Source organism: Anabrus simplex, chromosome 9, assembly GCF_040414725.1.
Source record: "Anabrus simplex isolate iqAnaSimp1 chromosome 9, ASM4041472v1, whole genome shotgun sequence".
In the NCBI taxonomy this organism is placed as follows: Eukaryota; Metazoa; Arthropoda; class Insecta; order Orthoptera; family Tettigoniidae; genus Anabrus; species Anabrus simplex.
In genome coordinates this window covers 67,642,522-67,658,919 of record NC_090273.1, presented here as the reverse complement: position 1 = coordinate 67,658,919, position 16,398 = coordinate 67,642,522, and the positions used below count along the sequence as shown (strand labels likewise).

Genomic DNA, 16,398 nt, shown 5'->3' with positions numbered 1-16,398 from the left:
GAGAACTCCGTTATAGTGACGACTTTTTTCTGTCCCTTCAAAATTCCTATATTAAACTGTGTATCATCCTTCGGTTACAGCGAGAACCCTATCACTGACGCATCCGTTATTACGAGCGATAAATCGCGCGCGATTTTTTCCGTTACTGATATTTATGCACCCCAGCGATGATATTGCATACGATCGATTACCTTCGGCATGGTTTCCTCACTATGTGCACTAGCGATTTCTCTCGTCGACATTCGAAGGCAATGTCTGAGTCGATTAGTAATACCCATCGACAGCTGTTTTGTAAAGAAAATTCGAAATGAAAGAGAACATATTTTCGTAATAAATGCGTAAATAACGTGTCCAATAACGGTTGTTAACTTGTTAAAAATTAGGGCTGACTAAACGACCGCTTACTTTTGAGGCCAAATACTGCAATTAAGTAAGAATGGGACACACCTCGAGATATGGTAGGGTGCTTAATTAATTTCAGAGGTTAGTTTATATTTTGTCGCGTCTGGTTAAATTACTGAAAGGCTATTATGAAAATTTATAGCGAGAAATTTATCATTTCTCTACTGGCGCTTGAAGTGTGTTTTCATCATACGTATAGTACGGTTAAGTTAGGATACGTGACGCTGTTTGAATAAGAAAACTGAAATGTTTGCAACAAAATGCGATCGATCATCTTCGGTACGGTATAGTTTTCTCATTTTGTGCATTTGCGAGCTCTCACGTTGACATTCAAAGGTGATGTTGGAGTTGATTAATAACACCCATCGACTGCTGTTCTCTAAAGAAAATTCGAAATGAAAGAGGATAACACGTTTTCGTACTAAATGCGTAAATAACATGGCCGATAGCAGTTGTTAACTCGTTAAAAGTAAAGACTGAAGTAAACGATTTCTTAATTTTAATGTTATTACGGAAATTAAGTAAGAATGTGATCCACCTCAAGATATGGCAGAGTACATCACTGATTTCAGAGGATATTTCATATCTTCTCGCGTCTAGTTGCGGCTATTTACATGTCAATTTTTCGCGAGGAAGTTATTTCTCTACATGCATTTCAAATATGTTTTCATGATGCATATACGGTTAGGTAAGGTGACGCTGTTTGAGGAAGAAAGCTGAGGTGTTTGTCACAGAAATTTCTAGTGATACCGTATTTCTCCGAATCCAAGACTTTTTTCCTCAGAATCTCATGCGAAAACTCAAGGGTTGTTGCATTCGTGGCTTAACAGTAAGTTAATGGATACCACTGACAACTACCACGGTATCCATGCTGCTTCTTTTCACACGCGCACAGAACTCGTTGACAATAAACGACCGCCTCTTTACTATACATCGCTGGCCGCGACAACCGGTTGTACAGTGCCTGAGTGTTTCTCAAATCTGCAGAATGATATCAAAACATGCGACCCTTCGAATTCTTAGAAAAGCCATGGCTACTCATTGGCAGAGTTATAATGCGTCTATTGTATTGGACGCATAGTAAAATTTATGTTTATAGACAGCAGGAATATTTTCGTGATGGATAGTCGTATTGTAAAGATGCATGAAAAAGGTATTGCCGGCAAATTTTCAACGGGTTCTAGTCGTTATTATGCTGCCAGTTTGAAGTTAATGGTTATTAAACACTCGGAAATGTAGAATAATTGTGCAGCCACAAGAAAATACGGCATAGGCCTTACTAAAGCCAATATTTGATGTAAGCGAGAATACAAAGAGCTAAAAAAAAATGCGTACCGTACAAAAAATGCATTCAGTGGTCTGCAACAAGGACTCTTTAAAGAAGTCGAAGATGAAATTTTGAGGTATGTGCATGAAAAACGCAAGGGCGAAATGGCCGTACCGTGGCAATATAAACTCGTTCGTTGACTTTTAACGTCCGCGATTAGGCCTATATATCGCTAGCCGCTGAATTTGGCCGAACCCAGCAAGCGAGACGTGTAGCGGTAGCCGGTTATATCTGACGCTGCGTAAAAGTAACAGTTTTATAGACAGCAAGAATAATTTCCAGATGGATAATTGTATTGTAGAGACGCATGGAATAGGTATTGCCGGAAAATTTTCAACGGGTTCTCTTCGGTATTATGATGCCAGGGTTAAGGTAATGGGCCTTAAACCCGCTGAAATGAAGAATAATTAATTGTGCAGCCGCAAAAAAAAAAAAAAAAAAAAAAAAATGGCGTGACGAAAGTCAATGCTCAGTGTCTAAAAATAGTCTAAAAATGCGTAGGCGTACTGTACAACAAGGCATTCATATGATTTTACAAAGTTCTTTTTGAGCCTGATTTAAATTTTTTAAGGAAAAAGTGGGGTTCATCTTGGATTCGGAGAAATGTGTTACTATATTTTTTTCAGAATGAAATGAAACATACTTTCATGTAGTATTGGATTACGAAAAATAAACAAGGAAGGCGTAGTGTGGATATTATCTGCGGAAACGCAAGTTTTGAACAAACTGATTGCCGTTTCATACCGATTTTAATGTGCATGGGGGGTTTCCCGACTTTTATAAAAAAATCGGATATAACGACAATCTGCTATAGCGAGTAAATTTTTCGCTGTTATGAATTCTCGCTATAACGGACTTCTACTGTATTTAAATAACATTTTAAAAATATAACGGAACATGTTTCATCTATCTTGTAGACATCATCAGCAGAAAAGTTTTAAGATCAAGCACAAAGGACAAGGAAAAAAAACAACACATTAAAATAATTCGGATTGCCGAATATGTCGGTTAAAATAGTGAAGAATGTGCTGGAATGTTCTGAGCATAACACTTGAATTCAGTTAAAAATGAAACATAAGATGATTCAGTAAAATTGGCATTAAAGTTCTTCTTGACTTGATGGTGCTGTGTTGACGTACAGTATTCCGATGTGTCAGTAAAAACTTGATAAGGAGCACAATGTTTAGTTTCAGTAGAATAAAGACGATCGAATAACATGTGATAAACATGAGAGGATTCCAGTAAAAAGATATTGAGATCGTCTTATTGGCATGATGATGTGGACAATTCTTGTTAAAAAATAATTAAGCGGAATATCTGATCGTAGTATCGTATGTAGAATGTGCAGTGGAGGGCCCTAGAACGAGAATGACGGCTATTATTAACGTTAAAAGTAGGCAAGTTTTTAAAGTATTAAAGTATACGCTATTTTAACTTACGTATTTGGCAATCCGAATTATCTTAATGTGTTGTTTTTTGTCCTTGTCCTTGATCTTAAAACTTTTCGGCTGATGATGTCTACAAGATAGACGAAACATGTTCAGTTATATTTTTAAAATGTTTTTTAAATAATTAAATAATAAAACTTTTAGTATTGTAAAGGTGGAACATTTGACCATACCTTTAAAGTATACGTACGACAACACGGGCTTTATAATGAAATTCATTTTATGCAAGGCCATTTCTTTCCAAATTTTCTCCTGTATTAAATTATTTACAAGTAATTTCTCCATGAGTAATCAATCATAAAGACAACTTTGCTCTTCCTCTAATTGCACTAGTCAGATGTTAACCATTTCTCATTTTCAGATGAAGTGAACTGAAAACGAAACTGCTTCTGTTGCTCTGTACCATATGAAAAAAGCTATAAGAGGTCTGGTGGTCTATAGTATCACACGTGCATTAGTGGCGACACTGCATGTGTTCCTATGGCGGCAGCTTCCTATTGTCATACCATTGGCGTGAAAGCTGGACATTACAGACAAGTGTGAGGCTTGCCTAATGGTGATCCAGATGCTGAAATATGATGTCGCGCACATGCGTAGGAGCATTGATAATAGACTTAGAATTCAGTAAATGCGTGCTTCCAACATACACACTTACTGTAATACTATGAGCATAGACCATAGCTCCTTCTCAGTGGTCTCGGTGTTATTACTAGCGGACCGGATGGGTTAGCTCATCCTTAATTTTCATGTCTGGAATATTCAGTTTACCTCTATATCTATTGAGATGATTATTTTCTTTGGATATTTGGAGAGCCTCAAATCCGGTGAAGAATCTTTTCCTGGACCTAAGCCGGTAGTAATGTAGATCATACAGAGGGTGACCTGAATCTCCACTTACTACTCATGTTTGCATATCAGGAGGTGCAACTCCAACAAGAGGATAGAGTTTATGAACAGGTGTCAGTTTAAAAGTATCCCGTGATAATGCAGGTCATTTCATATACAGCAACATCTACGCTGTTTCTTGATCCTTTGCAGACAGGAGCTGCGCATTCTGCTGCTGATATGCACAGGCTCAGTGCCGTTGTTCTATATTGCATAAAAGGGCCGAAACCTCCAAATGAGACAAGCAGAACTCAGAGACCTCAAACATAAACCCAAATGTGTATTTGCCAAGCATTTACTAGAAACAGGGCACGAATATGCAAACACCAACACAAGTATGGAAATTTCACAAATCAGCCTCAAAGAACACTTAATTTTCTGGAATACCGTATTTCACGGCATAATCGTCGCCACCGCGTAATCGTCGCATCCTTTATTTTCAATACAAAAATCAGACTTTAAACCTTTAATTACATTATCGTCGCACGTCCAAATTTTGTTCACTAATCTGGTTAAAAGGTAAATGGAACTGCAACGTAAGCTGCACATGAATGCGCAATTTAAATACGTGTATGCTTTATGGGCAATTTGGCAACACAGTCACGTTTACGACATGTTGCACAACGTATAAATAAATAATACCGGTATATGTACGACGCATGGCTTACCGGTAGGCTATCGGCAGTTTGACAACGTGGTCGCGAGACAGTGTACTATTTATTCACCACCTACATATTATGAGTACCCATTTGAAATACGCAAGGCTGTAAGTTATCGCTTATCGGCAACGTCGCCAGGAAATACCGGGTAGGTAGGTTGAGTGGACCTCGAACCAGCCCTCAGATACAGGTAAAATTCCCTGACCTGGCCGTGAATTGAACCCGAGGCCTCCGTGTAAGAGGCAAGCACGCTACCCCTACACCATGGGGCCGGCTCCTGTGTTATTGCGCACGAAGTGAAATCCAAGACGATAACGCAGATTTCCATGGAATTATTCAGCTCACGGTCAGCCGAATTATTTACGATGTCTCAGTTGTCATCGCTAGACTCTTATCTTACTACTACGTCATAAGTGTCCGGGCATGGGATGAAAACTTTTATCCAAGCAGTCAAGATAATTATTATCCAATGCTATTAAAGTTTTATTTTATAAACTCGTTAGTAATGTAATGTAAAATCATCAATAACTGGGAAGAAATATTAACCTAATTACCGTATGTTTAAAAGAAATTGAAAAAAATGAATGTTTGTTACTGACGTCTCGGAATAAAGTCAACTATACAGTAGATCTACACCGCGCTAGCTAGAGCTCCGATTTGCGAGCTTTGCGCAAGCGCAGTAGTGTGTCGCAACCAACGAGCTAAACTGATAAATTGCTGCATGCTTCCTTGCTGCCTAACAGTATTGGCTGCTCTGGAATGGACAGATCACAGATGCATTTATTTGTTTCAGATTTACGTGATTACTGTAGACATGTGTGCGTGAGAATTTAAGATTTTAATTTGTGTTTGCGGTGTTTGCAGAAATAATTTGTTTTAATAGTGAACAATTACGGAAAGTCATTTATATCACAAAACATTAACGTGTGAAGCATTTATAAGCGATTATTGGTAAATATAGAAACTATTCTGCGGGCTTCAAGCTAAGCGTAATTGCCTTCGCTGAACAGCACGGGAACAGAGCTGCAAAAAGAAAATTTTCAGTGAGTGAAAAGTTGGTGCGTGACTGGCGGAAAGTAAAAAACAAGCCAAAAAGCACAAACCCTTCTAGACGCGCGTTTAGAGGTCCTAAAACAGGGAAGTTTCCTATAATTGACGAAGAAGTGTTTAGGTACGTCAGTGAAATACGTAACAATGGCTGCAGTGTATCATATGAAATGTTACAAATTAAGGGACAGGAGGTAGCGCGCAAACACAACATACCGGTAACTCAGTTTAAGGCGACTCGTGGGTTCATACGACGACACAATCTGTCAGTGCGAAGGAGAACAGCACTAAGCCAAAAGTTGCCTGCTGATTACACGAACAAGATTGTAAATTTTCACCGATTTGTCATACGTTTGCGCAAGGAAACTTCGTACTTGCTTTCTCAAATCGGTAATGCCGATCAGACTCCAATCTTTTTTGATATGCCTCGCAACAGCACTATTGCGCTAAAAGGATCACGGAGTGTATTAATGAAAACCAGCGGTAGTGAGAAGTTGCGATGCACGGCAATGCTAGCCATTACAGCTGACGGGAGAAAGTTGCCGCCTTACATCATTTTCAAGAAGAAAACGATGCCTAAGAATACACAGTTTCCCCGTCGAATTCATGTACGAGTGCAACCAAAGGGTTGGATGGACATAGAACTCATGCTGGACTGGGTTAAAACTGTGTGGAATAGAAGACCTGGTGCACTACTAAAACAACCAGCTCTGCTTGTTTTAGATAGTTTCTGAGGTCACCTCGTGAACGAAGTGAAGCAAATTCTCACTACAAATAAGACACGACAGATAGTCATTCCTGGTGGCCTAACATCTGCTTTGCAGCCACTAGACGTATGTGTTAATAAACCCTTTAAAGACCACTTACGTCGATTTTACGAGTGGATGATGAGCGGCGATCAGCAATTGACGCCCGCCGGAAATATCAGGCGTCCACCCTTGGACTTGTTATGCTCGTGGGTGAAGAAGAGTTGGGATCTTATACCACCTGAACTAGTCTCCAAGAGCTTCAAAAGGACTGGGATTTCGAATGCACTAGACGGTCCTGAAGATGACGCAGTGTGGCAGGGAGACGAAGAATCTGATACTGGTATTAACAGAGGCGAGGACGGCGCATCAGATAGCGAAACCTGCGATAGCGACACCGAAGATTTGGAATAAATTGCGTACCGGTAAGTCCGCATTTCACAATAAAGCGATAATTTTTTGCAAGTGTAATATTTTAACTTTAATAGGTACTCAAATTAATGACAATTAACTTAATACGTTCATTTTTATTTTCAGGTTGGAAAAACGTTCGCCGAATTGTTGCGAAAAATTATGAATTTTGTTTTAGACTATTTTAATTATTTTGATGTATAAACGCGATTATTACGTGCATCTTAAATTTGTATCAAATACAATTTAGTTATAAATACATTTTTTGAGTAATACAAATACTGGTATTAAATATTCATCGTATAATGGTCGCACCCTACAATTTTTTCGAAAATTTTGGTATAAAAAGTGCGACGATTATGCCGTGAAATACGGTAATATAAAATGCCCATACTGATGATTACATCATAAAAAAATGCCTTTTTCAATGCAAATGGTGAGGAAAGCAACAGAATAACTACTCTCAATAACAGCAATAAAAAATGGTCAAAACAATCTGTATATGTTGTATTTCACAGTAGTTGTTCAAAGAGAAAGTAAACATGATCCAATGTGGCCAATAAAGTTACTGATGACAATATGAGGTATTTATCGATGGTGGCTTGAAAGTCAGTTCACCCTTACACAGTAACTGATTAGGAGAGAGGAAATTCTTAGATTTAGGTTTAAATTCGTAACAATAATTGGCTGCATTATATAAATATATTCATTTGGTTGTCTGCTGTCAGCCATGATTCAGCTCTTTTTATTATTTAGCAAAACAGCACACAAGTTTACTAATGAACAATGAATTTACATGCTTCAATAATGATAGAAGTACGACAAAGATGCATAATAACTTTAATACGAAGTTTCCTGATGTACTGTTACCAACTAGGCAACATTTCGAAAGAAAAACTAACATTAAGAATTGCATCACGATCCGGTCGGCAACGTAATATCAGTAATAAAAGTGTTCAATTGGTTGCTCAAGCATTTGTGGCAAGTCCTTGTAAGCTTCTGCTCAGTTGGGCACATCCCGAAGGAGCCTGCAGAGAATCCTAAAAGATGTAATAATCATACTTTTTTTGTCCAAAATTACACGGGGATGATTAAGACAGAAGACCAGAGTTTTGTAAGTCGTTTGTAATCCAGAATGAAGTAGATCCAAATATTTGGCACTCAATTTTATGTACAGATGGGGCAATTTTCAAACCAAATGGAGGCATTAATCGGCATAATTCTACTTATTGGTCCAACACAAACTCACATGACGTCATGGAGAAGGAGCTCAATGTTCCAGGTACTGCTGCCTGGGGAGGAATTTTGGATATTGGATTAACGGAATCCAATGTCAAGTATCAGATTGATAGGATCCTCTACCCCCCGCCCCCTCAAGAAGAGGTTACTTCAGTAGCTTATCTAGAAATGCTGCAAAACTTTGCAGTAACTGGGCTAGAAAACAACTACATTCTGCACTTCAATTCACAAAACAGAGCTCCACGTCACTTCAGAATGAATGTTCGGAAAGTTTCGGATAATATATTCACAGAGGGGATTGCGTGTCATGAGACTATTCATTAGCCACCATGTCCTTGTGTTTTCACAGCATGTGATTTTAGTCAATGGGAGAATGTGATGTATACTCCAAAACTAAAAATTAGAGGTGAACAGTCCATTGAAAATCCACCTTAACGACGGTATATCTTTACTGTCCCATATTCGTGAATCATTTGTAAGTTGTATGAAATGTACTGAGCAAAGCAGCAAACACTGTGAACAATCTTTGTCATAATGGTTGCATAGTAAGTTAGGGGACACCAATTTCTACACCACCCTGTACAAGTAAGAGAATATGATCTGGAACTATGATGATGATGATGATGATGATGATGCTTGTTGTTTAAAGAGGCCTAACATCTAGGTCATCTGCCCCTAATGATATGAAATGAGATGAAATGGAATGACAAATTAAAAGTCCAAAATCATTCACTGACCAGAATTCAGAACGTGAGGACAAAGAATGAATGGATGAATTGTTCCTAACACAGTGGTACTATGCACAACAAAAAGCGACCCATGATGTTCCCCGCGTGGTGGTAATAATCACAAGTAGTTTATGGTTCTAATTCAATCATTCCTTGGTCGCCTCTTATGACAGGCATGGGATACTGTGGGTGTCTTCTTCGTCTGCGTCCCCCACCCACAGGGGGGTTGTGTGTTTGGTCCACGAGAGTTATTTCATTTCCCTTAAGTCCGCCGGCAAGCCAGTTAGGACCCCCTATCCGCCACCTGGGACGCGCCACGTGGGAGTATCACTTCTCCCCCTGCTACGCCAGCGTAGTAGGTTCGTGGGATCTGGAACTAGACAATAATACAGAAGATATATTTGAATTAACTTACCCAATCACTGTCGAATATAATGACTGTATCTGCAGCTGTGAGATTGATCCCAAGGCCTCCAGCCCGTGTAGATATCAAAAAGAGAAAGATATTTGGGTCAGTATTGAACTTTTTGATTCGATCCTTCCTGTCTTCAAGATGTGTATTACCATCCAAACGACAATATGTATACTTTCTGTACAGTGCGTACTCTTCCAACAGGTCCAACAACATAACAAATGTTGAGAAAATTAAAACCTAAATCATAAAAACAAACCCTAAGTATCCAACATTGTAGTGTATTAAGCACTCAAAATTATTCTTCAGATAGATGAAAATAATTCTCCTTACCTTATGACCTCGGGCTTTTAATTTTGACAACATTGCGTCCATAACTAATAATTTTCCCGACTTTCTTATTAACTCTTCATCCACTCTTATCTCGTTTTTACCAGGCTTCAGGGGCATCTGAATTAAATATGGATGATTAACAATTTTTCTTAATTGCTGGGATGGATTCTGCATTGTCAAATGTACTTTATAATTCTTATCTTGATCGTCAACGATTTCCAGCACACCATTGTTACTTGGCTCTGGTTCAGGTTCTTCCTCACTGCAAAAGAAACATATGTACTGTCGTGACTACTTCCTCTGAAGCAAAACAATTCTAAAAATTAGCCGTTCAATAAAAGGTAATGTGGACCCTGATAAGCAAGACTTCACTTCTTTTGAACAGGAAAAAAATTATTACATGGATAGCAACAGGGACGACCAAGGGATGATTGAATTAGAACCATGAAACTACTTGTGATTAGTACCACCACGCGGGGAACATCATGGGTCGCTTTTTCTTCTGCATAGTACCACTATGTTAGGTACCAAATAGGTTTGTGATTAGTAGCAAAAGAGTACGATGCCAGCTTTTACAGTACCTGTGATTAGTACCACTACATGAACGACACCATGGTTTTGGCTTGCCTATGATTAGTACCCACTATATGAGGAACACCACGGGATAGCGCGAGTCCCTGTGGTTAGTACACCTGGTATGCCGCAATGTACGAAACACCATAGGTCTGTATTACATGTGCGAATTTCATTACCTGGGAGTAGTACCATACTGTGTGGAATGTCCGGCTCCATGGCTAAATGGTTAGCGTGCTGGCCTTTGGTCACAGGGGTCCTGGGTTTGACTCCCGGCATGGTTCGGAATTTTAACCATCAGTGGTTAATTTCGCTGGGTGTGTGTGTGTTGTCTTCACCATCATTTCATCCTCATCACGATGCGCAGGTCGCCTACGGCGGTCAAATAAAAAAACCGGCACCCGGTGAGCCGAACATGTCTTCGGACACTCCAGGCACTAAAAGCCATAGACCATTTCATTTTTTTTCACTGTGTGGAATAACGCGATGCTGCGCTACTTTTGATTAGTACCACACCGTGACAAATACCATGGTTCTACTTTCCTAGCGATAAGTATGATTATAAGGGGCTGATGACTTGGATTTTGGACCCCTTTAGACTAGAAGAATCATAGATTCAGTATTATGCTATAAACGCAGTCCACTGATCAGTAATACTATTATTTCATGTCAGTCTCTGTGAATGTGAGACATTGCAGGTCTGATCCACTGATTGTTTTAAATTCATATCCATCCATTCATTCATTGTCCTCACTGCACCATCCTGCGGGGAATAATTTTCTTGCACCATCATGGGCGACCTATCAAGTGCTCCGGCTATTTTCCCCTCCTCCGACTATCATCTCTTCGGATCAGTAGAATGGATCAATGCATTTATGAAAACGATGCTTAGTGTCGGCAGCTATCCATGCTTCTATCAATCAATGAATAAATCAGTGACCGCGCCATTAAAAAAAAATTAAGCAACGCCGCAATCTTCACTTCACATGTCACATTTGTCATCAAAATAGTTCCTAAATTGCCACGCGACACCTCTCAGGGATAATTAAAATGCATCTGTGAATAGTTTTTTTTTACGTGAGGTCAACTGGGAAACAGCATTTTCTTTTAATAAATTACCAGCGATACCCTTCATCCGTCGGAATCGAAGTTAAGTTGTCCATGTCCATTCATTCGAGAAAGAAAAAAAATAATATTCTTTTTAATTAATTCAAAATCGTCTTATCTACCATTATTATATCAGCCTATTTTCAATAATAACTTCTAAATTGTATAAATCTACACTTTTATTCATGATTCTAGAATCATAAAAGAACATATAATAACAGTCATTTACATCAATCACCTTTCTCTTCTTTCTGTTGAAAAATATAATCTAAACTATCTACGATCTGATTCAATTAATCCTCTTGCTAATTACTTGTTATCCGCATCATGAAAACAAAGAAAAATTCTCATAATCATATAAATTGTAGGTATTAGTCATATTTGATGAGGATGTAGTCAAATATTCTTTGAAATTAAGTATCTCATATTAATAACGACAATCAATTGGTAAGCAGATAAATTAATATTGGTTTAAAAAAAACAAGTCCCTAAGCCTTAGAAAAATACATAATAAATATGCTTAATTAGAGTCCCTCGGCTCTTGTTTAAAAAAAAATAAAAATGCTTATTTTTGTTGATATTGAATTCATATTTTGTCACTAAACAAAGGCATATCTTCCAAAATTGTAACGTCAGCAGTTGCAAGTAAGTTCCAAGTATATATTAGCTCAAAAACGGCTATTTCGAACATATATCGATCATTAAAAGAAAAATATTGGTCAGTTTGACCATGTCATTTGGTAAAAATAATCATATTACATCCTAAAATTAAATGTAGGTATCGTATAATGATCAGTTATTATCGTAGTTCTATCAGAAATTATACCTATCATGATTTATGGTTGCACATATGTCCAATCAAGTACCATAAAATTCGTAGGAATGTATTTAGTAACATTATTTATTTAATTGTGGTAGAGATTCAAATTATGAAGTCGCTTTACCCATTAAAATATATCCTTGAGACCAAACATCAAATAACATTCATTACAACGTTGACATATTCTCCATGAAGACAACAAGTTTACCCTTATTTATTCCTTATTTTGGAAAATTTTATCTGAAGACAATTTACGGTAACCAACATACGAATTCTGCGACGTATTTCATTGTATACATGTATCATTAACCCAATATATCTTGCATTACTATTTTAAAGTCATGCCGCATACGTTAAATAACATTATTGGTTAGTAACACATCGTACTTACTACCAAAAATTCATAAGTATATTTATCTCTCCATATACCAATATTAAATATTATAATACCGCGTCATTCATTACCATAAATATATCTCAACGAATAATTATACGTAAAACCACATCAACATGTCGCTCAAATCCTTACTTTCCTACAAAAACATAGATCATTCTCATCTAGGCGGCAAATCATCTTAACATATCGTTAATATACTACAGCGGTGCATTTCTGGGTTAAGTTTCATTTGTAATACACATGATCACGTTAATCTGTAAAGGAAACACATGTATAAACAAAATAAGTTATTATTTACTCACATGTAGTCGCGTCGTAATAGTAACCAAGTCTAAGCAACTCAGAAATTAATTATCTTCTTTAAAACGTTACGTCTGGAATATATCACATTGTGTACGTCGTTTCATTTCCATAATGGTTGAAAACATCATTTGAAATCTCTCCTTGTTTAACTTTAAGCATTCCTATATCATGACATTGATTATATACACTTGAAGAATACCTACTCCCATAACGATAAATCAACTAGGATAACCTCATTGCAAAGATAGTATCGATTGAGATTTCATCACGAAGAACTTCATAACAAGCTACATACCAATGTTTACTGCAAATATTTATACACTACGTCTACGACACATAAATTTCAAGATTATAAAATAATTCTTTGGAACTTAACTTGCGACTGCCGATGTTAGATGACTGGGTTTGGCTCCGATGTTGTCATCTTAGGGCTGCATAGATAGTCTCCAACATCCGTTACGTCATCATCAGGCGGTAGTCTCAAGATTCGGGCTAGCAGGAACAGCTGGGCGGTCTACGTCGGAAAGTCGGTCCCACCTCCGATTTAGCCTCTCATGTTGTAGCCGTTAGTCATATGTGAAAGAAACATTTCCAGCATCGTAATTAATGTCATGACCATAGCCTTCAAAATGTACTACAAAGAAGCTAGATTATAGTTTTGTATCAGGTTATTATAGCAGAAATTCAATGTCAATTTCCCGTAACAGACTTTAACAAGTAAATTATCGAATTAGCCCTTAATTTTTCATTCAGACAATCAGCATATGAGTCTAATCTGTTCTGGTATTTCGCGACGACCTTCAGTTTGTATTCCGACTACTGTCCAAATATTATTTAATTGCTTCTGCTTTTCCGCCTCGATTTTAGGTCAGATATCGGCGTAACTTTAAAAATTCTTCAATGTGCTGGATCTTTAGCTCTTGCTCTTTTACATATCTCCCTTCTTCTTCCCGCGAGGACTATTTTCTTCGTGGATGAACTTGCTTCGAAGTCTTGCGTAAAATATTTTTATTGTTCACTCACTTCTTTTTTTAACAATTTTAAAAAACTTTCTATTATTTTTATCACGGCCGCAAGGATCCTTTATATCTTTATGTCTAATTTCGTGACCTAGGCATACTTGATTCGCCAAATGAACATCTTTGCCGTCACATTCATGGCCTCCTTGATTTTATGCGTCCGTATTATATATATATATTCTGAAATCACAGCCTATTTAACTTAATACATTCGTTCTTTTTAGATGTATGGCTCAATTACATAATCTCTGTGATCTCATTACCATGCATGGCAAATTTTAACGCCGTATGACATCATTCATTTCATTATTAGGACGATGAAAACGGTACATCACGTTCTGAATTCTGGTCAGTGGATGATTTTGGATTTTTTCATGCAAGACGGTGCACCATGCCATAAAGCAAAGAAAGTGACATCCTTTCTGCAAGAAAATGGTGTTAAAATGCTTGACTGGCCTGGCAACAGCCCTGGCATGAATCAATTGGAAAATCTGTGGGCTATAAAAAAAAAAAAAAAAAAAAAAAAAAAAAGGCACCCATTACCACTAAAGCACATGTGGTCGAGACGCTCACAACAATATGGCATGAAGATGAAACTATCAAAGAACAGTGCAAGACATTGATAGAAAGCATGCCAGATAGAGTGAAAACACTCATAAAGGTCAAAGGCATGCATACCAAGTATTGAAGTGAAATTGTGTTTCACTTTGTAACTTTTGTCACTTCAAAATTGAAAAAAAAAAAAATTTTTTTTTTGTCTTTTCCATAATAATTTGCACACCTCTGTACATTCACAAGTCGATATGAAGTAAAATAAGACATTTTCGCATTTTGACTGCATGTAACTTTGTCCCTAACGGTTTCAGGCCAACTGGTGTGGTACCATCATCTTGAGCTTAGGGCTTTCCAACAATACCCCACAAGAGGGGTTGCAGATGATACAGTAAAACCTTGTTAATTCAAAGTCGTTGGGACGCAAAAGTCGGACTTTGAATTACGTGATTTTGAATTAACCGCCAACACATACTTTGAAAATGCCAACCCTGGCGGCATCATAATATATTCTAAGACCCGTTACTGTATGCAATTAACCTTGATTCACAGTTTAAAGCTCTCAAATGCCATGGAAACAACTATTTCCAAAATGTACCCAAAAAGGTGCATTTACAGTATTCAAATAATGCACTTGGATAACTCACCGGCAAACATAACCTCACGCAATGAAGTCAAAAGAAAGAAAGATTGATTCAAAGACGAGGAGAAATCTATACTAGCTCCCCTGTGCAAGTGCTTTGTTCATTGGATTACTGTACTGTATGCATTTTAAATGCTTTATGCTTGCACGGAATGTACCCGATGCCCTTAAAACATCACGGCTTATCAAACTTTCCTACGACGAGGGGAGAAAGTCTCTCGCTTCCGTTCATATTATAACAACAGTACAGTGACTATACTTGTACAATTTCCTGCCGTGGCACTTCTAAGACCCATTAATGCATGCAATCATCTTGATTCTCAGTTTAAACTTTTCAAATGCCATGGAAAACACTATTTCAGAAATGTACCCAACAAGGTGCATTTACATTATTCAAATAATGCACTTGTATAAAACAATGGCAAACATAACCTCACGCAACAAAAGGGAGAAAAACACAATTCAAAGACAAGGAAAAATTATGCTGGCTACCCTGTGCAAATGCTTTATCTTTTGGATTACTGTAATGTTTGCATTTTTAGATGCCTTGTACGGGCATGGAAGGTGCCCGACACCCTTAAAACATCGTAGCTTTTCCAACTGTCATACGATTGGGGAAGGAATTCTCTTGCTTCCGCGTGCAGTGTGCACTGCATAGCAACACATTACATTTTCCGGCTGGCAATTCTCTCCTTTAAAACCATAAGTCTGTTTGGCCAATAGTGTGATTCGTATGCTACGTATGCTCTGGCTAAATACCAAATAAAATTCCTTCAGCCACATACAGGATGCACTGAATTATACGTTAGGGACTTTTCTGTATTTCATCAATAAGTCGTCAACCACAACTCTTCAATCCAAGGCACTTTTGCTGAGTTCTGGAGTCCTTGTTCACTAAAGTGCCGACTAACTCTGTCATATTTCTCTTTGAGCATCTCTTCCCAGAGAACATTATTACGCTATTTCACTACTGCATGACTTCCATTTCTTGAGAGATGGGCAATTATACGAAAAGACGGATGGTGTCGCTATGGGAAGTCCACTTTCGCCAGTAATGGCCAATTTCTTTATGGAACATTTTGAGGAGGCTACTGCTTCAGACCCTGTTGAACCTAAGATTTGGTGGAGGCATGCTGATGATACATTTGTGGTCTGGACAGAAGGTCCAAAGAAATTTCATCTAGCAGCATCCTTCAATTAAATTCACTAAGGAGGTGAAGTAGGATGGATGGCTTCCTTTCTGGGATGTTGTAGTAAGAAACCAGACAGTTTCTTAGTAAGCCTACCCACAAAAATCGCCATCTCCATGCAGATTCTCACCACCACACAGTGGGACGAAATGACGAA

General features: G+C 37.9%; 1 protein-coding gene across 2 annotated transcripts in view; it reads right to left on the bottom strand.

Moving 5' to 3' along the window:
* The window catches only part of LOC136881273 (lymphoid-specific helicase), a 140,691-nt gene that overhangs the window by 35,676 nt on the left and 88,617 nt on the right, over positions 1-16,398 (bottom strand). For both annotated transcript variants that reach the window (XM_067154045.2, XM_067154046.2), the window contains exons 11-12: positions 9,638-9,899; positions 9,308-9,544 (exon numbers count right to left, since the gene is read on the bottom strand). In XM_067154045.2, the coding sequence (XP_067010146.2) occupies positions 9,308-9,544; positions 9,638-9,899 (499 nt within the window). The remainder of the gene's footprint in view (positions 1-9,307; positions 9,545-9,637; positions 9,900-16,398) is intronic.